The 27,335-nt window shown below is 38.0% G+C and overlaps 1 protein-coding gene across 2 annotated transcripts in view; it reads right to left on the bottom strand.

The window, feature by feature from the left end:
• MELK (maternal embryonic leucine zipper kinase) overlaps window positions 1-27,335 on the bottom strand; it is a 72,823-nt gene that overhangs the window by 7,800 nt on the left and 37,688 nt on the right. For both annotated transcript variants that reach the window (XM_055578545.1, XM_055578544.1), the window contains 6 exons: window positions 26,816-26,914; window positions 21,197-21,283; window positions 14,079-14,207; window positions 9,806-9,928; window positions 3,286-3,517; window positions 310-406 (listed from right to left, as the gene is read on the bottom strand). In XM_055578545.1, the coding sequence (XP_055434520.1) occupies window positions 310-406; window positions 3,286-3,517; window positions 9,806-9,928; window positions 14,079-14,207; window positions 21,197-21,283; window positions 26,816-26,914 (767 nt within the window). The remainder of the gene's footprint in view (window positions 1-309; window positions 407-3,285; window positions 3,518-9,805; window positions 9,929-14,078; window positions 14,208-21,196; window positions 21,284-26,815; window positions 26,915-27,335) is intronic.

Below are 27,335 nucleotides of genomic sequence, written 5' to 3'. Positions count from 1 at the left end.
ATGAGGGATCAAATCCATGTCCCCTGCACCGGCAGGGGGATGCTTTACCACTGAGTCACCAAAGAAGCCCCTGCTGTATTTTAAGTTAAGGTGTCAATCCTCCTGCTGATGAGTCCCACAACTGCCCCCTGAGGAAGGCAGTGTCAACATCTTCAGTAACGACCACAGACTATGGTTATACAGACATTCCTACAGTCCCTGACAGAATTCACATGCTGGTTTACCTTAATTGGGTTTATCATATATGAAAAAAGGAAATCTGGTTACATATACTGAAGAGCAAACGAGTCTTAAAAACTGAACACTTACCGCCTCTCAGGGCTAATGACTCCTGTTATTAACTTCTCTGTTCCTGTTGAATTTACCGGCATTTTAATTGGGGTTTCTTTCAGGAACTGGTTTCCAGCTATTAGAAAAACAACAAATACAAACCATATGTAGCTTACATGCTATGGTTTCAAAATTTTTATCAATAATGCATGTATCACCTCATTCACTGGCTCAGAAATACTGTAATCACTTGCCCAGTGATGTTAACGCTCTAATTCTTTAAAGAAATGTTTCCATGTGATTTATAATAAAAACAAAATCATTTTGCTTTACAAGTGTGACTCTGCTTTGTCTTCACTGTAAAACTGAGGCCATGCTTAAGATTTTGTTATAAATATCACATGACAAATCTAAATAGAACATATAAATAAGACTTCATGATTACTGATTCTCCTTTCTATAAATAAAAGTCAGTGTGTATTTATACCTTTAATTGATATATTACTGAGAGGCGTTAACTCAATTCATAGCCCTTTCAACTCCTGTCAGGCAAAGAGAACAGTTCCCTGTGAAAGCTGACAAAATTATTAAAGAGGTTGTGAGCTTTAGTTATTTTTATAGTCCATATTCCAGAATTTGGGGTTTTATTCTAGCAGTGTATTTGTAACTGATATAGTTTGTGACAAATCTGTGTTAACAATCTGGTTACTGCTAATTAACTTTTTGTTCATGATCTAAAAGTTGTATACTGCTTAGAAATATAAGATATCAAGGTTTTAAAAAGAGATCAGAGGTTTTATTTATGACTATATAGCATTACTCTCACTGGTTCCCCAAGAACAATAAAATAAGATTAATCAACAATACCTATGAAAACAGTTTTCATCTTTGTGTACTGAGGGTATCTACTACCATACATAGTTACCTTCAACAAACTCTCATTAAATGGATTAGACAGGATTCAGAAAAATAAAACTAATTCTTAGGTCAAAAAATGACTCAGAGGGACTGCCCTTTTGATCCAGTCGCTAAGACTCCATGCTTCCAAAGCAGGTGGCTCAGATTTGATCCCTGGTCAGGGAATTAGATCCCCCATGCTGCAATGAGGACCCAGAGCAGCAAAATAATAAAAAATAAATATTAAAAATATGACTCAGAGCAAAAGTAAAATGCAAAGTGCTGATGGAGGCTATCAATTGGGGCTTCGGCCACTGCTTCTCTTGGCAGCCCTTATGTTTAAAGAAAAATGGCCAAAAATAGCTTCTGACCAATGTAATCTCTCACAGGGACAAGATATGTAAATTAATGACACTTTAAGATTATAAATTCCAAACTACCTATATTTTCAAAACTTTCAGAATTACATACATTTTTTTATTGAAAGTCAATAATAGAAGGGACTATTTTTAAAAAATAATTAAAAAAAAAAGCCCTGAATGGGTTGAGTTAAAGGTCCATTCTAGTTCCCTGCCCAACTCACAACTCACAACGGACCTTGCAGGTATATTAAGAGAAATAAGAGAAGAGAAAGAGATACGATGCAAGAGTAGCAATTACTGAGATCCTACTATATGCAAATATTATCTCATTAACACTCATAAATAACCACAGGCTTTCACACATCACACCAAACCAGCCTCATGATTTTAGGGACAGTGTTGATTCAACTGGATAATGTTATCAACAGAACTTCCAGCAAATATTCTCACCAAGTGTTTCATAATATCTTTATGTATAAGAAGTAGACTCTAGAACTGGCTATCAGTTAGTCAGTTAGCAAACTGGAAACACAATGGCAGGATGTGGGCAGCCATTCACAAGGCAATGCTTCACAGTGTAGGTTCATTAAGATTTTAACATAACACATGAGTAGGTCACAATTGCTGGAAAGACAACTAATAAAGTTTAGGTGTCATTTCTTTAAAGTGACAAAGACTAGATCACAGTAAATAAAATCCCTTCAGGCTCTCTCTAATTTATCCATTTCTTCATTCAACAGAAATGGCCCCCATTATATACCAGGCACTAGTGGTAAAGAACCTGCCTGCCAATGCGGAGACATGAAAGACACAGGTTTGATCCCTGGGTTGGGAAGATCCCCTGGAGGAGGGCATGGCAACCCACTCCAGTATTCTTGCCTGGAGAATCCCATAGACAGAGGAGCCTGGAGGGCTACGGACCATGGGGTTGCAAAAAGTCAGGCAGACCGAAGCAACCTGGCATGCATGCAGGCACCTAGTAGGCACAAGATACCAAGTATGGCTCCAGCTAGGTACTATGCCATGTCACAGTAAAGTAAGACAGCGCCTCCTCTCATGACACTGTCTCATCCTGGTGAGACCTAGTACTGGAAAACTGGATTCAGTTCTAGGCACTATGTTTTAAACAGAGTGACAAAACAGAATGTGCCCAGATAACATCAGCTATGAAAACTCTGAGATGTCACCCAATGAAGAGGAAATCAAGGTAAATGAGAGAGAGCTGTAATATAGACACAGCTCTAGGTATCCAGAAGGGCATCAGTAATAGAACAGGCAGAACAGGATCAGACACCAGAACTGGAGCTCCAGACCAGTAAGAAGGGCTCAGCAAAGACTTGAATGGAGTCATTCTATGTGGGGGCAGAGGGGCAAGCAAGGTCTCAGGCTACATGTACAACCTTGGGCAGATCCCTTCACTCATCTGAGTCTCAGGTTCCTCCGTTATGAAAAGGGTAGGGGGATTAAATCAGCTATAACTTGCCTTTCACCTTTGATATTCTATGATGCTATGATTCAACTCTATAAATGTGGAAAAGACAAAAACTTAATAACATTTGAGAAAAATCTGAAGTTGATTAATATGCTTTCATTCCAACTAATGCAAATAACATATGCTTAAAAAACAGCCTGGCTTCTCCTATATAATTCCTGAGGGCAATGCTACCCATTTCTGATCTGCTATATGTTTATTTAGCACGGTAAGAAGAAGGAATTTCGAGATATTTTGCTACTGTTTAATCTAAACAGCAAATACCTTTTGAGGGTGTACTGTAATGATTTGGTGTAGTGAGTATTTCTCTTTTATACTGGTTCTTATTAACTGGAGTCTTTGGCTCAGGAAATACAAAGCACTCTTCATTCTTTACAGCAGACTTAGGAGTACATACATTTTCTTTGTTCTTTAATTTATTGGCAGATGCCCTGCATAATACTGGAGTTAATGATGTAGATTCCAGGCCATTTGATTCTGTCCAATGCTTGGCAAACTGGAAAAAAAAAAGTTACTGGATAAAGCACACTGAAGAAGAAAAGTCAATTTCTTTACAACATGCCTTAATCATTTGCAAATTACCTTGCACCATTTTTATTAAAATGCAACACTATCAAGAGCATATTATGGGTGATACCAGGAAATTTGAAAATGTATATTCAGTTCTCTTTAGTTAGTACATGTAGATCACTTTAGGCTGTTCTATTGACAGGTAATTTTCAACATGTTTCAAACTGTATTTAATCAAACACACCCAGATTCTAGGCAATTGAGGATGGCCACAAATAAATCCCTAAGAATTGCTTCCCATATCTAGACTGCCAGTTTGCTTCTACTATGTACCAAGAAATAAAGTTTAGTCAATGACCAGCCCAGAAAAACTATGTTAAAATGTTCTAACAGAAATGTTACATAGAAAATATGTCTAAATCCTTTTAAATTTATGGTTGAGCTTGCAAAAAAGATAGGAAAATCCTCAGAGGTCAAACGAAAAACAGGAGCATGAATGCAGAAATGTAATCAAGGCTGAAACTGCCTGCTGCCCTAAGGGCATCCACCCACTCTCTCGCATAATCTACAGCAGGAGATGAGACCTATGCAAGGTGCTAAATTAGAGCCAAAGCTTCCAGGTAAAGCCAGGAGGGGCCAAAGGAAAATGAAAGGGTGAATAAATTTAAACCTGCCCTGTAAAGGAGTTGGCAAAAAAACCTGTCTGTCCTGGTTATGGCTCTGAAGAAGAAAAGAGTTTCCTTTAACAATTGTTAAGTAACCACAGGACAGTCTTCACACAGGTTTGGAGCTCAAATTCATATCCCAGAAATTTCAGCCTTAGAATTTGATTTAAAATAGTTCTAGTCCTAAATGGTTGTATTCCAGGAACATAACAAAAGGAAACACAATTCCTATCTGAAAGAAAAGCTTCAATCCAGCACAACCCAAGCCCTCAACCTTTAATCCAAGCCTCAAAGCATTCCCAAAGAGTTCCAAGAAAAATAAGCCTATTTAAAAAAAAATCACAAATAATACAAACACCATGAGCAAAAGTCAGGAGTAAAAATAAACAAAAGAAACAGACTCAAAAAGATGTAAGATATTAAAATTATCAAGTATAGAACATAAACATGTTCATATGCTCAAAATAAAAAATTTAAAACATGAAAAGAAAAAAGGTAAAGCAATTTTGAAAACGAATAAAAATCCCTAGAAATAATGCAATGATAAAAATGAAAAATTCAATGGACATGTCAAACAGCAGATAGATAGAAATGAAAAAAGAACGTGAATGTGAAATAAGTCTGAAACGATCTAGAATGCAGCTTAGAGAGAGAGATATGGGATATATGAGAGTTTAAAATAAATGGAAGACGAAGCTCTATGGTCTGCTGCTGCTAACTCGCTTCAGTCGTGTCCAACTCTGTGCGAACCCTTGGACGGCAGCCCACCAGGCTCCTCCGTCCCTGGGATTCTCCAGGCAAGAATACTGGAGTGGGTTGCCATTTCCTTCTATGGTCTAACATATATCTATTACACGTTCCAGAGATAGAGACAATGAAAAAGCAGTAATTACTCAAGGTATTTTCTAAAATTAATTAAAGATACAAATCCTCAAATGCAGGAAACACAATGAATCGCAAACAAAAAGAAATCCATATCTATATTTACCAGGTTGTACAACTCTAGAAGACACTACTCACCCAGACAGTACACCTAACAATGAGACTGCAGAACACCAAAAGCAAAGAGAAAATCCTAAAAAGAGACAGGGAAAAGACTAACTAGAAAGCAACCTGACTGACACTGATTCAGTTCAGTAGCTCAGTCGTGTCCGACTCTTTGTGATCCCCATGGACTGCAGTACGCCAGGCCTCCCTGTCCCTTACCAACTCCCAGAGTTTACTCAAACTCATGTGATGCCATGTGATGGCATGCTAGTCGGTGATGCCATCCAACCACCTCATCCTCTGTCATCCCCTTCTCCTCCTGCTTTCAATCTCTCCTAGCATCAGGGCCTTTTCCAATGAGTCAGTTCTTCACATCAGGTGACCAAAGTATTGGAGTTTCAGCTTCAGCATCAGTCCTTCCAATGAATATTCAGGACTGATTTCCTTTAGGATGGACTGGTTGGATCTCCCTGCAGTCCAAGGGACTCTCAAGAGACTTCTCCAACACCACAGTTCAAAAGCATCAATTCTTCAGTGCTCAGCTTTCTTTATAGTCCAACTCTCACATCCATGATTACTGGAAAACCATAGCTTTGACTAGACAGACCTTTGTCGGCAAAGTAATGTCTCTGCTTTTTAATATGCTATCTAGGTTGGTCATAGCTTTTCTTCCAAGGAGCAAGCGTCTTTTAATTTCATGGCTGCAGTCACAATCTGCAGTGATTTTGGAGTCCCCAAAAATAAAGTCTGTCATTGTTTCCATTGTTTCCCTATCTATCTGCCATGAAGTGATGGGACCAGATGTCATGATCTCAGTTTTCTGAATGTTGAGTTGTAAGCCAACTTTTTCGCTCTCCTCTTTCACTTTCATCAAGAGGCTCTTTAGTTCTTCACTTTCTGCCATAAAGGTGGTGTCGTCTGCGTATCTGAGGTTACTGATATTTCTCCTGGCAATCTTGATTCCAGCTTGTGCTTCATCCAGTCCAGCATTTCTCATGATGTACTCTGCATATAAGTTAAATAAGCAGGGTGACAATATACAGCCTTGACATACTCCTTTCCCTATTTGAACCAGTCTGTTGTTCCATGTCCAGTTCTAACTGTTGCTTCTTGACATGCGTACAGATTTCTCAAGAGGCAGGTCAGGTGGTCTGGTATTTTCCAGTTTGTTGTGATCCACATAGTCAAAGGCTTTGGCATAGTTAATAAAGCAGAAGTAGATGTTTTTCTGGAACTCTCTTGCTTTTTCAATGATCCAACGGATGTTAGCAATTTGATCTCTGGTTCCTCTGCCTTTTCTAAATCCAGCTTGAACATCTGGAATTTCGTGGTTCTCCAAGCGTGGCTTGGAGAATTTTGAGCATTACTTTGCTAGTGTGTGAGATGAGTGCAATTGTGTGGTAGTTTGAGTATTCTTTGTCATTGCTCTTCTTTGGGATTGGAATGAAACTGACCTTTTCCAGTTCTGTGGCCACTGCTGAGTTTTCCAAATTTGCTGACACCGATTACTCAATGGTAACCACAGAAGCAAGAAGACAGTGGAGGAGAAGGAAATAGCAACCCACTCCAATATTCTTGCCTGAGAAATCCCATGGACAGAGGAGCCTGGTGGGCGACAGTTCATGGGGTTGGACATGACTTAGCAATTAAACAATTCTTCATTAATTAAAAAAAAAAAAACTATCTCTAGGAGAACAGAGGGGGGAAAAAAAAGAGAGTGGAATAATATGTTCAAAATGAAGAGTGTAAAATAACTGATAAACTAGAAATCAATATATAGAGAAACTACATTCCAAAAATGAAAGTGAAAAAGACAATTTTAGCTAATTTAGAAAGAGTGTTTGCCATCAGTTCTGACTTCCACTAAAGGAAATTTTAAAGGATACACTTCAGGAAGAAAAAAATAATTTTAGAATGAAGGATTTGAGAGATAAGAAGGGTAAGTAAATGAAGGGAAATGTGAGTCAATCAAAACAAATATCAATAGCATTACATTCTAAAAATGTAATTTATGAAGTTGAAAATGTATGGAGCCAAAAAAAATTGTACAACAGTTATGCAAAATTAACTACTGGAGGAAAATGAGTGAAAAGTCCATGGGACCATAGTATCCATTGATTTTATGCCAAAACATTTTAAAACTTAAATGAAAGGGACACGAGAAAAACAACATTCACCAAGCTGACAGGAAGAAATTGAAATACTATGTAGTCCTATAAACACAAAAGAAATTGAATCAGTAGTTGACTAGCTTCTCACAGAAAAATTCCAGGCCCAGATAGTTACATAAGCTCCATCGTACACTCAAGGAAAATATAATTAATAGCTCTTAAATACCATCAGGGAATAAAAAAGACTATGTTCCAAATCATTTTAAAAGACAAATTATAATCTTAATATCAATCAGATATGATTAATATAAGATGGGATGGGATGCAAGAACAGGGGAAGAAAGCCTTTCACTCTTTATTCAACATAATTCCATAATGTTTGAATTTTTTTACAAGATGAATATACCCATGTATTACTTATGCATAACAAAACTAAAATTTTCAAAAGAAAAAAAAAGTCATTTAAGAAAGAATTGGCCAATCTCACTTAAGAACATAGAAGCAAAAATTCTAAATGAAAATTATTAGTAAACTAAACCCAGCAACATGTAAAAAAGAAAGCAATACATCATGACAAACTGGGCTTATCTAAAGGATGCAAAATTGTTTTAAAATAAAATCTATTAATATAATATATACTACATTAACAAATGGAAAGAACAAAGCCAGATGATTATCTCAACAGATGAATTCTATCTAATCTTTTTTTCTGCAACTGAGATTCATAATTTTTAAGCAAACCAGGATAGATGAGAAAATGTTCTTAGTCTGAAAAATATGGGGTGGGAGGCACAGAGAAGAGAGAGGGAAAAGGGGGATAACAAGAAAAGGGAAAGAAGAACAGAGAAAGGGAGGGTGAAGGGGAATGAAAAAGAAAAAACAAGCACCATACTTAATGGTAAAATATTAGAAGCATCATTCTACAGTTGGGAGGAACACAGGATGTCTGCTATACTGTCAGGACTACTAAGTACAGTAATACAATGACACTAAAGGCATGAGAATTGGAAAGGAAGTAACCAAACTATCACTCACAGCTGGTTTTTTATAATATGTGAAAGAATATATAAAGTATAAGAATTTAAGAGTTTATGAAAGCGGTTGAATTTAAGATCAATACACAAAAATCAATTTCATATCTATACACCAGTATTAGACAGTTAGAACATGTGACTTTAAAAAGCCTAACATTCCCAATAGCAATAAAAAATAAAAGTACTCAGGAATAAATCTAGTAAAAGATATATAAGATCTTTTGGGAGAAATTTATAAAATTTTATCGAAAGCAATTAACTAAAACCTAATAAATAGCAAGGTATACTATGTCTACAGATGAGGGGTTTGAGATTTTTTCCCAAATTGAATCGTAGAACCAATGTAATTTCAATTTTTAAGTGTATGTAAAGTTATCAGTTTATCAAAAATTTATCAAAATGACTCTAAAATGTACATGGAAATGAAAAGGAACAAGAAACAGCCAAGATATCCCTATAGAAGCCTAAGATGGGAGTAAACTGGCCATCCAGATAAAAGAAATATTATAAAACTGAAGAGGTAAGATAGATGGTATTGGTGCAAATAAACCAATGAAACAAAATATTTCTCAGAAGCAGACATACATATAAGAACTTGATATCTGACAAAAGTGCCACTGTAGATCAGTGCAGAAAGACTGGACTTCATAATGGCGCTGGCACAACTGGTTATAAGAGGAAGAACTGATTCCCTACCTCACACCATACAAGAGAATTCATTCTCCATAGAATAAAGACTTACATGTGAAAGAAAGAGCTTTAAAACTTGAGAAGCAATATGTGTGAATGCGTTTATAACTTTTGGAGAATGATTTCTTTTAAAAGATACAAAAGTTACAAACCATAAAGAAAAATACTGACAACGCATTAAAATTAATGACTCCTGCCATCAAAGCAAAAAGACAAGTGACAAACTCAGATAATATACCTGTACACCTGCAATACACAACCAACAAAGGGTTAGAATTAAACTTAGAATTTCCTCAATACCACAAGAGAAAAGAAACAATCCAATAGAAAAATAGGCAAAAGACACAAAAAGACATTTCATAAAACAGGAAAAAAGATTGGCTGATCAACATATGAAAAGATACAAATCTAATCAAAAAAAGTACAAATTAAAACCACACTGAGATATCACTTCACACTCATCAGATTAGAAAATATTAAACACAAAAAGTAACAAGTATTGATAAGTCTGTGGAACAGGGACATTTAAATTATACCTCATTTTGTAAACAGGAGGGGAGGGGAGGAAAGGGGAAAAAAAAGAGCAGTAAAGTGCTCCAAAATGAAAAGAATTCAACTTGGAAATGATTGGCTTCCTTTCATTTATATCCCAACAATCTGTTAATATTTTCAATGGTTTAGGAATTCATGAAATTTGCAAGCACAAATTAGATCTCATGTTATATAGTCTAGACATTTTTTATAACTGAGATAACATATTTTACTTTAAATAATAAAAATAACCAACCTGTGGTGTTTGTGGAGTAGCCACACCTCTTGATGAAATGTCTTCACACCATTCATAGGTCATTAATCCGGTCACATAATTTTCATCACTCGTGATCATATCTTCTAGACTCAGATTCTTTGACTATTCAAAAACAGAAGAACTCAGAAAACAATGCCACCATGATTCAGTTTTTAACGGTATATTACAGGCACAGGGCAAGGCCCTGGAAGCAGAAACAAATGAGAGACAGTATATACAAGGAGCTCACATCCAAAACTGAAAACAAGAAGTCAAAAGTCTTTAATTCAAATTATTAGATAGGAGAATCTCTGACTCTCAAACAAGATGCCTTGGAATGTTCTTATGTTATACGGCTAAGTAGCTTATCATTATCAGATAATGACTACAACACCAGACAAATGACTCCTTTGCAAATCCACAAATAAGAAGCTCTCTGACAAAGTAGAAAATGGAAGGGACTCTGAAATAGGGGTTTCTTGGTTGGAAGAACATACTGAGTAGTTAGCAATTTCTACTAGGAATAAATTAGCCTTATGAAACATCTCCTGGAGACAAGATATTTGGGATCCTATGCTAATAATACCAACAGAGTCACTTATTTTCCTTCATTCTTCCTCCTCAATAAACTGTCTGTGCTCAGTTGCTCAGGCATGTCTGACTCTTTGCAACCCCATGGACTGTAGCCTGCCCGGTTCCTCTGTCCATGGCATTCCCCAGGCAAGAAGAGTAAAGTGGGGATTGAACCTGCATCTTCTGCAGTGGTAGGCAGATTCTTTACCACTGAGCCATCTGGGAAGCTAAATAAACTAGGAATACATTAGATATAACCTAAATTCTAAGACTATGCAGTATAGCTGGATTTTTTATTTCCTTCAACATCTATTTAGCCTGGTCAGGCAACTGTACTTGAATTTCTTACACCCCCAAAATCCCTTCTTTTCTAATTTTCTAATTCAAGGACAAATCTTCTCATATCTAAACCATTTAGGCAGACAACACAATCCCCACCACTAGTCTTTCCACCCTCTCAACCAGGGATGACAGAGTTTTCCAGGGTTGTCAATTACCATCAACTAGAACTAGTTACATGGAGTGCTAGGCTGAGAAAAATACTAAGTCTAGGCTCAGTGGGGAGAAGCACAGTATTGTATGAATGAGGGCTACAGTAGGGAGTAAAAGCACATACATATCCCTGATTGAATACTCCTATATACAAATGGATGAATTCTGAAAATCAGTCAAGTTGGTGATTTGTCATTGTCATGGCTTGCTCAAAAATCCAGTTTCCCATTACCTATAGCATCAAGTCTAACCCTCTGATCTGGCATTTCAAGGTTCTCTACAATCTAGCTTTCAGCTACCCTTCCAGATCACCCATTCTCTCTCCCTCTCTTACTTTTCCCCCTTGAATTCTATTTTAACCAAACAAATCTAATCATTGTCAAATGAATACATCAAGCACATTTAGGAGACTGAGTTTTTGCTAATTCCATTCACCTTGCCCTAAATTCTGTGCCTCTTCTTTTCCACTTTCCTAAACTTAACAACGGATCCAGTTTGAATCACCCATAGTGATCACTCCCATGCTCCATAAAGCCTCTATCACACATCTCTAGTGCTTACCTGGCACCCACCATCTACTATGATATTGTGTCATTTATACGTGTCTTGCCTTATCTTATCTGTTAGACAGCAAGCACTCTCCTTCATACAGACTGTTTTCTAAGAGCTAGCACAGGGCCTGAAAATGCTAATGATGCTGAAAATATGTGGTCTTTTTGTGGTTCTCAGATCAGATTGTATTATCATTTCACTGAAAGTGTCATCCATTGATTAATAGTTCAGAATTACTTACTTTTTTATAAAGAACACTCTAGAGAAAAAAAGAGTGATTCTATCAAGGAGGAGAATAGCAGAAAGACTATATAGCTTGCTTCAAGCCTTAGTGAGTTGCATAAAGATCAGGGAGAAAAAAAAAAAATTTGATTTCTACTTCATTTCTTGTCATTAAAAACTCTCTTTATTGGCTATAAAAATTGACTCAATAATATAAATGCCCAAATAATTAAATTATTGGGTAACTGCTCATTAGATGGAAGATTAAATACCTTCCCAGATCATTTTTACTTAGATACTCGACTCATGTAAGCACATCAATTGAGACCAGGCCAATCCAGATATAAGAAAATCTAATGGCTCAGGAAAATGTCTAAGAGCTTTTAACTAGGGTATCATAAACTCAAAAACTTAGGGAGTTCCCTGGCAGTCCAGTGTGGTTAGGATTCTGCACTTTCACTGCTGAGGGCCTGGGTTCAATCCCTGGTCAGGGAGCTAGGATCCCGCATGCCACACAGTATAGCCAAAAAATTAAAAATAAATAAAATTAAGCTGAGGTTTATTCTAAGTATGGAGGTATCTAACATCTCTCTGAAATTACTTTGATCAGAACCAAAGTTTAGGTTTTTGCGTCCTCCTGAACCCAAAGGTACCAACTTGAGTATCAGACTTGACAGAGTTTGCTCTGTGAGCAGGATGAGGGATGGGATGGTTCATGGAGTCAGCAGGTGAAAGATCTGCCTGGGCATGGGATATTCGCCAACCCAGTATAACTCTGAGAACAGACTAGAAAAACAGCTCATCCTTTGCTGTCCACCTGAAACTGTCACAACACTGTAAACAGGCTATACTCCAATACAAAACTAAAAATTCTTTAAAAAGAAAAACAGCCCAGCAGTAAGATTATCTCACTTCAGAGATTTCTTCACACAACAGCCCCTTATACTAACACTTTCAGTTTTTAGTTTGGTCAAAAGACCAACTAGGGAGAGAAGGGAGACAAGTTAGGCCTCTCAGGGACAGAAGAACCACTAAACGTACAGTACATGATTGACAAGTGCCAAAAAAGAGATCTCTGTGAATTGTTAAAGGAATTGCCAGGGGTGGGGATACGGGTGGATTCAACAAAAGATTATGAAAGGGGTAGCATTTGAAGATATTTAAAACACAGCTTTGAGACCTAAAGAAAAAAATATCTGGGGCGTAGGAGGGAGATTCAAGAGGGAGGGGACATAGGTACACTGACGGCTGACTCACATTGTTGTATGGCAGAAACCAACACAACATTGTAAAGCAATTATCCTCCAATTTAAAAAAAATCACTGCACTCACATAATCATTTGGGCTATACTGGATTCCAGGCTTCCCAGGTGGCACAGTGGTAAAGAATTCACCTGCCAATGCAGGAGATGCGAGAGATGCAGGTTCAATCCCGGGGAAAAGAAGATCCCTTGGAAGAGGCAATGGCAACCCACTCCAGTATTCTCGCCCAGGGAAATCCCATGGACAAAGGAGCCTGGTGGGCTCCGGTCTACAGGGTCGCAAAGACTCAAACGCAACTGAGAGACTGAGCAAACATCCTGGATTCCACAAAGAGGGCACACTCCCTCTCTCTGAGAATAACAAAAGTACAGTTTTCTAGTGCTAAAATCATTTAAACTGCAACCTGAACTAATGGAAGGACGATTATATTACAAAGCTCCACTTTCCATTCAGCAAAGTATTTGGAAGGCAGAATTTTAAGCCATGGGAAATACAGAGAATCGCATAGAAAACAGAGACTGATGTGAGCACTTAGGAATGACACAGTGCTTCCAAATAGGTTAAGGCTTTTCCACCATTCTACAAATTCATGACGAAGGAAAATGAGATAAAGATGACAAAATAGAAAAAAATTGTTACAAGTCATACAAGAAATTTGAGTTGCGTGAGCTATACCTACCATTCAAAACATCCTAAACCCCTAACATAAATGAGTATCAAAATATTCACTGAAACACTTCATTTACACAAAGCATATATAATTTGTCCTATAATTTACATAAGATATAAACAAGCACACTAAAAAAGACTGGAAAGACAGTAAAATATAAACTATTTTATCTATAGATGGTAGTAGCTTTGTAGATAAATTATATTCTCCTTTAGCTTATCTGTGGCTTAAAATTATTCTACAACAATCAGGAGTTACTTTCATGGGAAAAAAGGAGGAAGGGAGAAATTTTTCTTTTAATGCCAGGCAGACATTCAAAATTTTAGCATTCAAGCTCAGAATTTCTCATTTCCCTTAACAAAAATATTTAAATCATAAAATGCCTTGCCTCCGGGTCCTTGACATCAGCAAAGTTAACCTTCCTGGCGTGTATTCACTCATGAACAGAGAAAGCACATGGCAAGAGTGGATGGCACTCACACAAAAGGTTCTAACATTCACCTTTATGTTTGTGACTGGCGTTGAGCTGGCCTGTCCATAGGAAGAAAGAAGCCTTAAACGAACCGGTCTCCCCCGAGCCTTCTTGGCTAGGAGCAGAAGGTAAGTAGCTGTGAGGTGATCATACTGCCACTGGAGAAAAGAAAATCAAGTTGTTTAGAAGACTAAACTTGCTTTTGACATCATCTTTATTTTAAATTAATATTTTTCCCCAGTGTCATGACATTCAGAGTTTAGAATTTTTTTTTAAGCTTTACAAAGCATACAATGAAAAACAGCAATCCCCTACACCATACCCACACACAATTTCCACTCCCTAAAAGGTACCACTTTTTAACACTTTCAGTTATTTCCTCTGTATTTCTAAATCAATTGATTATACAGCTTTAAATTTTGGTTTAGTGTCAGATATTGTCTCTAGCTTTCTTACTATGGAAAAAAGAAATTAGCTCTATTTCAGTTCCTTCCTTTTCCCCCAACACATCTCCTTCCTATATCCTCCTACTATAATTTTATCACAATTTTCAGTTAAATCACATTTATGTTATTAAAATCATGTAAATAGTCCTTACAACTAAGTAAAGGTAATGTCCAAAATATTTAGTTGGTACCCTGACATCTATCAGAAAAGGCCAAAAGGTGAGTAGAGTCCCGGGGAATCCCTGCCATGCCAATTATTAAACTTTTTAATTATTGGATGAATGGGAGGTAAATTTTTTGAGATTTTGCATGTCTGGTAAATGACTATGCTGTTCACACACTTGATTCTGGTTTGGCTGAGTATGGGATTCTAGGTTGACAATAATTTTCACAGCTTTGAAGGCACTGTCCCATGGTCTTCTCGCTTTTAGTACAGTTATCAAAAAATCAAGTCTTTCTGATTCCCAAACCTTTGTGTATGACCTTTTGCTTCCTGTCTCTAGAAAATCTGGATCTCCTTTTTCACCCCTAGTTTTCTGGAAGTTTACTAAAATAGACTTTTGTGCAGATTTATTTTCATCCATTTTGCCAAGCTCTAGTTACTTATACTTTCACTTCTGGAATATTTTTTCTCATACTGTTTCTTTGATGGTTCCTTCCCCTCCTCTGTTTTTTATTTTCCTGCAGCTTCTATTATGTGTATGTTGGACCTTTCTTACCTTCTCTTCTCTTTGTGCATATATTTGTCTTTAGGTTCTACCTTTGAAAGATTTCACATTAACTTCATTTTGAAATATGTCTACTGAGCTTTTCATTTCTCTGGTCATATTTTAAATCTTCAAGAGCTATCTCTTAAAATGTTCTTGTTAAGTCATCTTATTCCTATTTCGAAAAAGAAATAGCTTCTCTTATCTCAAAGAATAGTAATTATTGTTTCTTAGCCATTTTCTCCCACTCCCTGCATTATCTGATTTTTTCTGAGTATCTACACTTTTGCTTTACTCTCTCCCCGACCCCATTGTTTTGATCTTTGACTTTCATGTTAGAGGCTGTCCTCAAAGGTCTGGTGATCGCTGGCTGATATGTCTCTATTTAGAAGCAAAGAGCATACTACACAGCTAAAAGACTCTATGTGTAGTTTGGGGCAGTTCATTACCTTGGGGGTTTCTCTCTAACACAGCAGTCCCCAACCTTTCTCACCCCAGGGACTGGTTTTGCGGAAGGCAATTTTTCCCCAGATGGGGGGGTGAGGGGAGGATGGTTTCTGGATGATTCAAGGACATTACATTTATTGTGCACTTTATTTCTATTATTACATTGTGATACATAATGAAATAATTACAACTCACCATAATGCAGAATCAGATTATCAGGTATTAGATTCTAATAGGTACACAACCTAGATTCCTCACATATGCAGTTCACAGTAGAGTTCACACCCCCATGAGAATCTAATGCTGCTGCTGATCTGACAGGAGGAGCTCGGGCGGTAATGCAAGCGATGGGGAGCAGCTGTAAATACAGATGAAGCTTCACTTGCTTACTTTCCAGCCCGCTGCTCACCTCCTGCTGTGTGGGCTGGTTGCTAACAGGCTATGGACCATACCAGTCTATGGCCCAGGGATTGGGAAGCCCTGCTTTAAGGTTAACAGGCAGGAAGATGAACTCCCAACCATTGGTTTAATAGGTCTTTTCTCTTGGCTTTTCCCTAGAGATGAGTCTCCCAGTATTTTCCCCAACCCCACTGCAGTTAGGATAAAATCCTGATCCCAGCATTCTCAGAGTTGAATAGGGAAGGGAGTTAGAGATGGTGGTTCACTGTTCAGGAAGGGGATTGTGTGTGTCAATGCATCCATTTCAGAATGGCTCATTACCCCCACCTGAGCTGCATCTGGTACAAGAGCATGTCTTGTTCAGTGTCTCTCCAGTCTTCTGCTGGAGCGGGGGAAAGGTTATCATGCAGCACAAGGTAAAGAAAGGGACCTAGCAGTCTAACTGCTCCTAACAGAGACTTCCAACCAATCTTCCTGGTTGCCAACCTGCTCACTTCCCTGACCCAGAGGTTCCTAGGACCTCTGGTTCCTGAGCCTTTCTGGAGGTCCAGGGCCCTAACAATTTGCTTACTGCCTTTTCCCACTCCATGCACTCTGCTTTCAGTTTTCTCCAAAATGCTAGGTCAGCTGCCACTTAGCTATTTTATAACTTCTAAAATTTTATTGACATTCCTTTTATCTCCTCTTTCATTCTTTTCATTGTGAAATGTTTGCCTTTTTAGTCCTTTATTATTATTTTAGTGAGGTTTTAGGAGGTGTTGAATATAAACATGTCTGTTCAATCCTCACGAAAAACTAAAAATTTCTAAATAATGTACTCAAGACTATGAAACTCTCTGCCCTACAAAAGTGTTAAAATTCAAAACTAAATAGTATTTTATGCTATGTATCTCTCACAAAGGGGTCATGTCTCACATGTCATCTCTCACATGACCCAAAGAGGTCTACTATCACCTCTGATTTTATAAGTTTTATCTGTTAACATTTTAGATAACCACAATTGTAGTATATACTTTGAAATTCACATAATGGACATATCAATCTAGTGGAAGAGGTGTAACACTGTGATAAATTATCATGGAATGTTGCCTTTCATTCAGATAGGTTGGGGAGAAGAAGGATGGGAAAGGTTTCATGGAGACGGTACTTGGAAACTGGGTGAAAACTTTCTACTCTCCAAAAGTCATGTTAAAGATTTTATTTATTTAACATTTATTTAACGTTTATTCATTTATTTATTTGGCCGTGAGGCATAGCTTGTAGGATCTTAGTTCCCTGACCAGGTACTGAATTCTACACCCCAGGAATGAAGTACCAAGTCATAATCACTGGACTGCCAGATAATTCCCATGTTAAAGGTTTTTTTTGCACCTTCCACATCTATGGTCTCATGTGTGATAAATGCCTTTTTGAAAGGGATGCCATAAACTGATTAGAGACAAGGTTTCAGAAATAAGTTGCCACTTGCTTGTCAACGATGGCATAACCCAGGCATTGTAAACAACACTGGGAAAATGCTGAGTTTTAGGTGGAGGTTTCTAAACATACCTCAGAGCTTAATAATCATCCTGGAAACTCTCTATTTCCCTAGGCAAAAAAAGCATCCTTTTAATAACTTTTTTGCCATAGCTACTGGCATACTATTTATTATGATAATATGCACAGGGGAGTTCTGTGTTTAATAACAGATAAATCAATGCATTAGTTATGCTTTCCAGGTGATGTCAATCCTGAAGTCTAACACAACCAATGTCTCTCTTATCTTTTAAGCAGCTCCCTCTTTAGAAAGTCAAATGTCTGAGAGTAAAGCAAAAGGTTTACGTGTTATAAAGAAGGTTCTACTTCCAGGAAATGAAAAACATTTTAAAATCCCCAATTATTGTTCACGCAAACCAAATGTTAAAGGACTGCCTGGGCGCCTGGGCTGAGGACAGGCAGCTACTGGATCACAGGGTTGATAAACTGAGGAGCGGCCCAGTCTCCTTTCCCTGACCTTGCTCCTGGGGTATAGCGGTGTCGTCCTGAATTAATTCTCACAACCACACAGGATTATGAGAGACAGTGCAGGGAGAGCTCACGAAAGAGCAACTGTCCGAGAAAATCCTGAGTGCATATTTATTGAGTCTCCTTCTTGGACAAGGAAGTCATGTAGTAAGGCTTTGAAGATAAGGAAGTTTGTTCTACGTGCAGAACAACACCTGCTGAGGCTGACGTGTCAGCCAAGACATCTGTCTTAAGGGCATGAGAAAGGGCATGTAAGGAAAGGGTAAGACAGAACAGTGTCCAGAAAACAGGGTCTTGAGAAAGGAACAACATTTATATTCCCACAATGGGGCCCTCAATCTTGAAATCTCCATCACCAGAACACATGAGAGTTTACACCACAGGGGTGAGGGGAAAGGATCTGTCTTGGTCTGGAGGTTCTTGTGTGCACATGGGACCTTCAGTGAAGTTCCCCAACCAGATAACTGGCTGCTCCACAATCCAGAGCCACTCACAGCTGGAAGACAAGGGGGAAAGTGAGGAAAGCAATGAAGAGGAAGCTCTAGCACCACTGGAGGAAATCTCAAGAGGGTTAAAACAAGATGGCTAAAAATCATGACACATGAGAGATTCTCACTTCCAATACAAAAAGCAGTTTAAGAATGCTCAGGTATATAATATATAAGTGGTAGTTCCAAAAGTTGAATGTTTGTGAATAATATTGTTTCTCTCTCTTTACACAAAGATCAGCATGGATCACATTAAACTGATCTCTGTCCTGTCTAGCCAGCCTGAAATGCAACAGCAGAGTGCCCAAGACACCAGGAAAAAAAAAATGTTAACAAACCATGGCTGATCTCAAACCTGGTTTTCCCAAGGCTCTTTAAACTGGAAAGTACCTAGAATCAATGTGAATTCTCTGAGACTTCCCAGACCAGGATTTCTCAACTTCAACACTATTGATAATTGACCTGGGTAATTTGTGGCCAGGGCCTATTTTGTGTACTATAGGATATTTAGCAACATCCCTGGCCTCTACCCACCAGGTAATATTGGCATATACACACACCCTAGTTGTGACAACCAAAAATGTCCCTGGAGGGGCAAAATCACTCCCAGTTGAGAACCACTGACTCAGACCAATGCTTCACAATGAATCACTTGGGTTCTACTAAGATGCAGATTCTGATTCAGTAGGTCTGAGGTACACAAAGTGATGCTGCATCTCTAACAAGCACAAAGTGATGCTGCGGGTCATAGCTCACACTTTGAAGAGCAAGAACCCAGAGTAGTACCTCCCAACCCCTGTCTACATACTGCAATCATTTGAGAAGCCTTTAAAAATTCTGATGCTTAGGCCACACCCCAGATCAATGAAATAATAATCTCTGGGGCTGGGATTTAGGCATCAGGATCAAAGTTCCTAGGTGATTCCAATGTTCAGCCAAGGTTTTGAAGAGGTTGTCTACTCATCCCTAGGACTAGAAAATAAGTACAAACAGGCATTTAAGAATGAAGGGAAAGTACACATGAAGAAAACTATTACTCTCCTCACACATTCTTGATGTTTGTCATGCCCAGCTTTCAAGACAACTGAGATATTTAGAGAGATGTAATACCAGAAAACCATCTCTATCATGCTTCGTTATAGTTTCATAATTCCTATTTCCATTTCAGTTTCAAGTTTGAAAATTATATGTATACACCACATAAAGGACACTATTTTAAAGACTTTTTACCCAAAGATTATTGAAGTTTTGAGTGTGTTACTTTTCAGATTCAGGTTTTAAAGTTTGTGAATCTCCTGCCAAAGTTTTTCTGCATAAAACAACAGGATACATGGGATTTGCTTTGAAATGTCTTAGCTAAAAAGGACAGAGGGAGGACAGTGCTGGGATACAGATAAAACTGGCAAAATGTTAATACCTGTTAATTAAAGCTAGAAGATGAGTACATGGAAAATCATTGTTATTATACTAGTCCCTCTATAGATATTTGAAAATTTCTATAATAACAGTTGAAAAAGCAATTTCTTGAATCCAAAATATAGCTTTCTATTAAAGATCATCCCAAAGAAAAAGTCATGATTATATGAAACTCGTCTATGTGAAAACTTCAAATTTTCACTGTAAAAGACGAAGGCCCTGGGACTTCCCTGGTGGTCCAGTGGCTAGGACTCCTGCTCCTAATGCAGGGGGCCTGGGTTCAATCCCTGGTCAGGGAACTGGATCCCACATGCCACAACTAAGAGTCCACATGCTGCAACTAAGACCTGGTGTAGCCAAATAAACACACACTTAAAAAAAAAGAAGGAACTGACATACCCAGCAGCAGTTCCCAATTCTTGCCATTTCCTTTCATTCCACTGAAAAAGTAAATTATCACTCTGTTTTCCAGATATGTTCCATTTGTCTGAAATTGTCTTTCAAAAGACTTACTGTGTCATTCAAAAGAATTCTTTCGTATCTCCTCACTGAAAAAACTTGTGGCTTAGCAAAGCTTTGGTTAGTTCTTTAAAAAAAAATCTGCTTAAGGCCTTTACCTTTCAAGTTAGAAAAGAGGAAAAAGCAAACACAACTCATAGGTGATGAAAGACATGGTAGTGAACCAGGAGGTAAGCTGGGTGTGATCCCTGCCCATCATGTCAGACTGTACTCAGAGACAGCCTCTGTTTCCAGGAGAAACTACTTATAGGATCTAGTGATTAAGCATCTAAAATGGCTAAAAATGACCCAACACCAGAAATCACATGTATCTGATCCATAATGTTGGGGATGATGTCATGCTAATGGGATGCTTTCAGGTAAAATGAAAACTGCTTTGTGTTTATCTCATTGCTACAGCAGAATCACACTTCTGTGTTAAAAAATTTAAAGTTGTCAGAATTGGAACTCTGAAAATTCTCTGGATTCGTTTGATCTGTTTCTTAATTTTTTTTCCCACCGTAATTCTCTTTGTTCAACTTCATTTCTAAAGAGGATATCTAGCAGATATCAGAAAAGAGTTGAAAATATACACAAACATAAACTAAGTACAATACAGTATTTTCACCCAAGATAAAATCTTAGGCCTGAAAAATGCTATACTATTTTTAATGTACTGATAAAACAACAAAAAAAGATGAAACAAAAGATAATACTTTCAAATTCATGCTGTATTTCTTACCAGTGAAATTAAATCCTCCATAGTTTGCCTGTTGTTTCTGTGATGTACAGAAAGTTCTGTTACACAATCTTCATCAAGGTGAATAAGCTAGAAAAAAATTTTATCGATTTTATTAACATTAATAAAATATATATGGTTTTGAAACCTTTAAATTATCATAATTACCTTATAAAATCAAACACCAACATGTAAAAACAACATGAGTTTGTCAAACTCTTAGGTAAGAATAAACATCCTCCACAATTTTTAGAGATATAAGCAGATAACAATAAGTAGTTCAGGAAGGTGATGAGCTCTCTTTCCTAGCTTTTCATGTCCCCATCATCATCTGATCGACTGCTACAATTCTGCTGTGCAGCCCAGGGACTCTATTCTCCTCCCCTACTGCAAGACAGGGACCGACATTTGCATCAAAGAGCAGTCATCTAGGCATCGAAAACTAGGGGCTGCACAAGAGACTGGGTAAAGAGTGGGTCAGACTTGTAGCACATAGTTTCCCAGGTTATGTCTGGGTTTAGCACAATCCAAGGAGCCCTTCTGATGGTGCCACAGATGCTGCACAATCATCATTATGATGAAGGCACTGGCAAAGCACAATTGTTAAAAGGAAGAAGTAATACTGCCTCTAAACATTATTTTGATTAAGGACAGAAATGATCCAAGTAGTCTGACCCCTGCAGAATGAGACCTCACCAGAGATGGGACCAGAAATAGGTTCTCAGAACCAAACAAGGATCACTGAGAATGAAAAGGCAGGTAGGGTCTGGCCTGTCCCTGCAACAGGAGTTCAGAAAATCACACAGGAAGAGAATTATAAGGAATGTAATTATAAAGTCACATTTCCAGTGTAAGAATTCACTTCACAACAGCCCCAGTAAGTGAGGTTTCACGTTCTACTTAGTCTTCATCTCTAGAATAGCTGGGATGGTTAGCTTCTTCCTCCTCGCCTAAGATTTGTCTCCTTCTGATTCCTACCCACTGTGAATCGCTACAGTCCAACAGCTGACAGGCTTTAGAAGTAGACGACCTTGGTTTTAATCATTATATCACAAAAGAACTGTGTGATCTTGAGCATGTTATTACACCACCCTTAGTCTCAGTTTCATCACCTGTAAAATAGAGATGGCACCTGCCATGTAACACATGCAAGCTATGTGGAATACTACACGAAGAGGCCCTCAAAAAATGGCTAACTATTTTTACTAACAGTCTTAATTTTATTTCCTCTTTGGTATAAAAGCCTTTCATAAATTTGAAAATGCCTATTATCAACAACCTTTCTTCTCCAAGCATTCTCTTTTCCAGTCCCCTTAACAACTGTTTCAATGATTAACTCCTCCCAACCATTTTGGTCCTTTCTTTTGATCATATAGTTCAGGCTGTCACTGACCCTCAAGATCCAGGAGAGGTTTGCCCAGCAGAAGGCAGAGCACTATCATGACCCTCCTTGTTCTGGACACCACAGGTGTCAGAACAGACTCAAGGGAAAACCATGCTGCCACCATGAAACTACAGGGGCGGCACAAACAACGACTGTATGACTGGCTGTACCTCACGGGCCATGGAGAACGCAGAGACCACAAGGGTTTATACTGATGGTTCTAGGAAAGTCAACAATGCCATAAGTAAGTTTTCCTTGTGATGCTTTGACCTTAGCAGTTCCCCTAACTGTAGATTCCCACTTCAGGAAGAACTCAGACTCAGAAGCTGGGACACTTGACAACTCAGCTGGGTATCTTCTTGTTGATACCACTGCTCAAGCATGAAAGACAGGATTTCTGGGGTTCCCACCATGATCTTAAGTTACTCTCATAAAAACAAAAACCTCTCCCCCATAGCCTCTTGCTCTGTACTTTTACCACAGGGTACGTGGAGGAAAGGAAGGAAGAGTAGGAAGGAGATGCGATCTTCTTTGCTAGGCTCTTGAACTGGAAAGAATGAAAAGAGTGGGACAAGACACCAAAGTCTGAAAAATATGGTTTCTCAAGCTGGGTTTTTCAAAAAGGTTCACTACTTTAAGTACTCTGAATTCTCAGCCACACACGCTCCAGTTAAACTAAGTACAAAAATGTGTACCAAAAGCTAGCCAATTATTTTGGATTATCCGTGCCTACCACATTTCCTGTTCAGTAGGGCAGAAAATGGAACTGAATATAACTTCTATTTGATACAATACTTGAGTACTACAGCTACATGTGAAAATGATAGGAGAACATGCATACAGTTACAGAACAGCATCTCTACCTTAAATATCCAAGTAAATCTGAATTATTTTTTATAGCTCACCCTTGATGAAAGACAATATTGAGGCAGACAAGAGAATACTTCAAAAAGCAATAATCCCTCATAGCTCTCCTGTATATAACTCATTTAATCCCTGCAATAGCTCAGTAAGGCAGATGTAACAGATGAATGACATTACATTTAAAGCTTTCTATAAATGACAAAACATAATCCAAACATACAGAAGAGACTGACATTAGAATACCCACATTAGAGGTGAGAAAATGCAGACTCAGAAAAATTTATGCCATTTGCTCAAGATGGGCATTTTTCACCCTTAGCCTAGGGTTCTTCCTACCACACCACAATGCCACCTCTCTGAGACTCTGTTCCAATAGCTATTCCAACAGAAACCAGACAAGTAACGCTCATCACAGAGGCTACGGCTACACAGAATACAGGACCTGAGTTTCAACTGTTGACCTGTCAGATCCATTATGTTCTGGAGCCCTTCTGTTTGGGTTAAGATCCTGGTTCTACACTTACTAGTTCTTTGACGTTGGGCAAGTTATCTCATGATTCTGTGTTCAACTGCTTCATTTGCAAATGGGGACAATAACAGTACCCACTTCAGAGGGTTTGTATGAGGGTTAAATGAATTAAAAGAGTTAAAAACATAAAGCCCTTAAGGGTAGTATCCTAAGGGCTCTATTATTATACTATAGTACTATAACAGCACACTTTTCTATTATAGTAAGTATTCAATATATATGAGCAATTATTATACTAATATGTAAGGGAAATCATATACATTTTCAGAACACTCAAAACCTCAAAACTATGTATCTTACTTTATACAATGCCCCAATTTAAAATAATCTTCGTGCTGTTGAAATTAGAGACTTTCTTCATTTTGGCATCTATTCTATTGCAAACAGTAGCATATCCTCCCCTGTTAAGGATCACGGCTGAGAAGACATGCAGAGCCCTCCCACACATGGAGAAATGATGACCCCCAATGGCTGAACACAGGCATTGGCACCACACATGGTCACCATCCCGCAAGGGGCACAGCATAGCCCCCCGGCCCTGCTGCCACACTGCTAGGAGAGCATACGTTCTGCTGTTTGTAGGCTCTCAGTTATTAGCATTAAGCTGCTGCTCTAATTGTGTTTGCTCAGTAGATACTGAAGATGTCTTAAAGGGTGAAAGGAAAAAGGGAGAAGAGAAATTTCAGAGACTGACAATCACAGGAGAATCAGGAGGGATTTCAGATCAGGCTGTGTGGTCCTAATAGGGGATAGACTAGTGAGAAGGGGTTAAAAACAAACAGCCTATTTTTCCAAGTATTTATATTTATTGGTGTGATTCTTCCAGAAAGCAAATACCCTACAGCTGTATCAGGTCTACAATGTGGCGTGTCTCCAAACTATTCTGTTGACCCAGGCACAAACTCCACTTCACTGTAGACATCTCAGATTACCAAAAACATCCCCAATTATCTGATAAGGCTATTAAAACACTTCTCCTTAAAGCATTAAAATGTTTTTCTAACCACACACCTGTGTGAGGCTACCTTTTCCTCATATGCTTTAACCAAAACAATGTATCAAAACACAGTGTAGAAGCAGATGAATACCCAAGTATCTTCTATTAAGCTAGACTTTAAAGAAATTTTCAAAGACATAAAGCAGTGCTGCTCTTCTCACTATATTTCTTAAATAGTTATGTTTAACTTATTGATTTCCTTGTCTATGAAAAGGGGATAAGAATTGTACCAACTTTGATGCCTACGCCTTCCATACTGGCTCTGGGTTTTGCCTTGTGGCTTGCTTTGGCCAGACATTAGTAAGTACAATGAAAGCAGAGGCTTGAAAAATGCTTGAGTGTTAGGGCTTGCCCACTTTCTTGCTTCTTTTGGAATCCAGCCACCATATCAAGAAGCCCAGAGCAGCCTGCGGACACAATGTGACCAACAAATAACCAGCATAAACAGCTGGGGGTTTTTTTGGCCACGCTATGTCACATGTGGGATCTTAGTTCCTTGACCAGGGATCAAAACTGTGCTTCCTGCAATAGAAGCATGGAGTCTTAACCACTGAAGCACCAGGGCAGTCCCAACAGCTGGTCTTTTGAGTGAATCTTACACAATCCAGCCATGTTAGAGTCGCCAGTTGACTGCAGCCACACGAGTGACCTCAGGTAAGACCCACACAAGAACAGCCCAGCTGAGCCCCGAATTACTGATCCACAGAAAATGTAAATTATTATTGTTTTAAATCACTAAATTTGTTTTTTTTTTAATGTAGCAATAGTTCATTAATATACAAAATGTGGCTATCCCTTACATAAAATAAACTGTAAAGATTTACTCTGTAATACAGGGAACTATCAGTCAATATCTTATAATAACCTATAATGGAAAATAATTTTAAATATATATATATGCATAACTGAATCACTTTGCTGTATATCTAAAACTAACAATATTTTAAATTAACTATAATTTTTTCAATTACACATATTCTTTAGTAAAGCTCACATTGTTATCAAGTTTAAACTTCCATTTGTTAAAAAATATTTTTAAAACAGTAATGTAGGAATATTTGTTAATATAATTGCTTAAACTTGCATAGCACTCTGTGTTAAGGCTCTTTCCTATATATATATTAAACCAGTTCTTGGGGTGTGGTGTGGTCTACAGACCCTGGAGGATCTCCAATCAAAACAACATAACAAAACAGACAATGCAGAAGCAGGTGAGATCCAAGTGCCTTCATTTAAGCTAAACTTTAAAGAAACTTGCAAAGATGTAAAACAATGCTATTCTTCCCACCACATTTATTTTTTAAATAGTCATTTTTAATAAAAATATTTATTTGTGATAAACTGTAACAGGTATAGTACTGTTACTTTTAAGTGAATCAAATAAATATTTTAATACATTAAGAACATAAAGGGGGCCTCAGACTTAAAAGTATGAGAACCACTGCAACCTTCTAACTACTCTGGGAAGTAGACAAAGAACAGGTTTAACCTACTTTTTACAGACGAATATACAGGTTTGGAAAAGTTAAGTAACCCGCCCAAGATTCTCAGAGCACTGTTCACAATCCTGACTATGTGAGAGAGACCCGGGAGCTTTTTCAAATATCCACTGATCATTGTGGGAGGGGGCACAGGCACTTTTTAAGGTCCTTGTGATTCTCATGTGCCGGCCTGGTTAGGCATCACCGTCCGAGAGATTAACAGGTGAATGTATAATTCAGTTACAGTCTCCCAAACAGCAATCTGACGAATAAGTCTACAAAATATATTTTCTTTTATACTTAGAACACATCACTGTACATCCTGAATCCACACAAAGTTTTTTGTTTGTTTTTTAATTCTACTTACAGGAGCCTTGCTTTGCCACTCAACAGGACAGTTGTAATCGTGCATGATCCAGGGGTGGTTCAAGAGATTTCTCATAGCAATCCGTTTCTTTGGGTCCACCTAGTGGCCATTGAGAGGTAGCTGGAGATTAACATTTCAAATAGAGAGCATAGAACACCTTTTTCTCCTGAGAACTCAAAAATCATCAAAACAGATGTAAACTTTTATCATCACAAAAATGCTGTCAAAGACCTTAAAATGGCCTTGGAATAAATTCTTTTAAAAAGGGAATAGAAGCAAGAGAACTATAGCAACCAACACGGCTTAGAAGATAAATGTTTAACAAACATGAACTTCATTGGTATGGACATTATTCATGAAGTTCAGTCAATCTATTGTATGATGTAATAGTCTTTTGCTGGAAAACCTATTCACAGGAAATATTCACCAATTTAATATTCAAGCAGCCACAATGCAGGGCATTCACACTGAATATGCAATCTCTACCTCCGGTGAGCTTACAATCACATAGAACAAGTTG

This window comes from Bubalus kerabau, chromosome 4 (assembly GCF_029407905.1).
Source record: "Bubalus kerabau isolate K-KA32 ecotype Philippines breed swamp buffalo chromosome 4, PCC_UOA_SB_1v2, whole genome shotgun sequence".
Classification (NCBI taxonomy): Eukaryota; Metazoa; Chordata; class Mammalia; order Artiodactyla; family Bovidae; genus Bubalus; species Bubalus kerabau.
The sequence above is the reverse complement of the archived record's forward strand: the minus strand, read 5'-3'. Positions and strand labels throughout refer to the sequence as shown.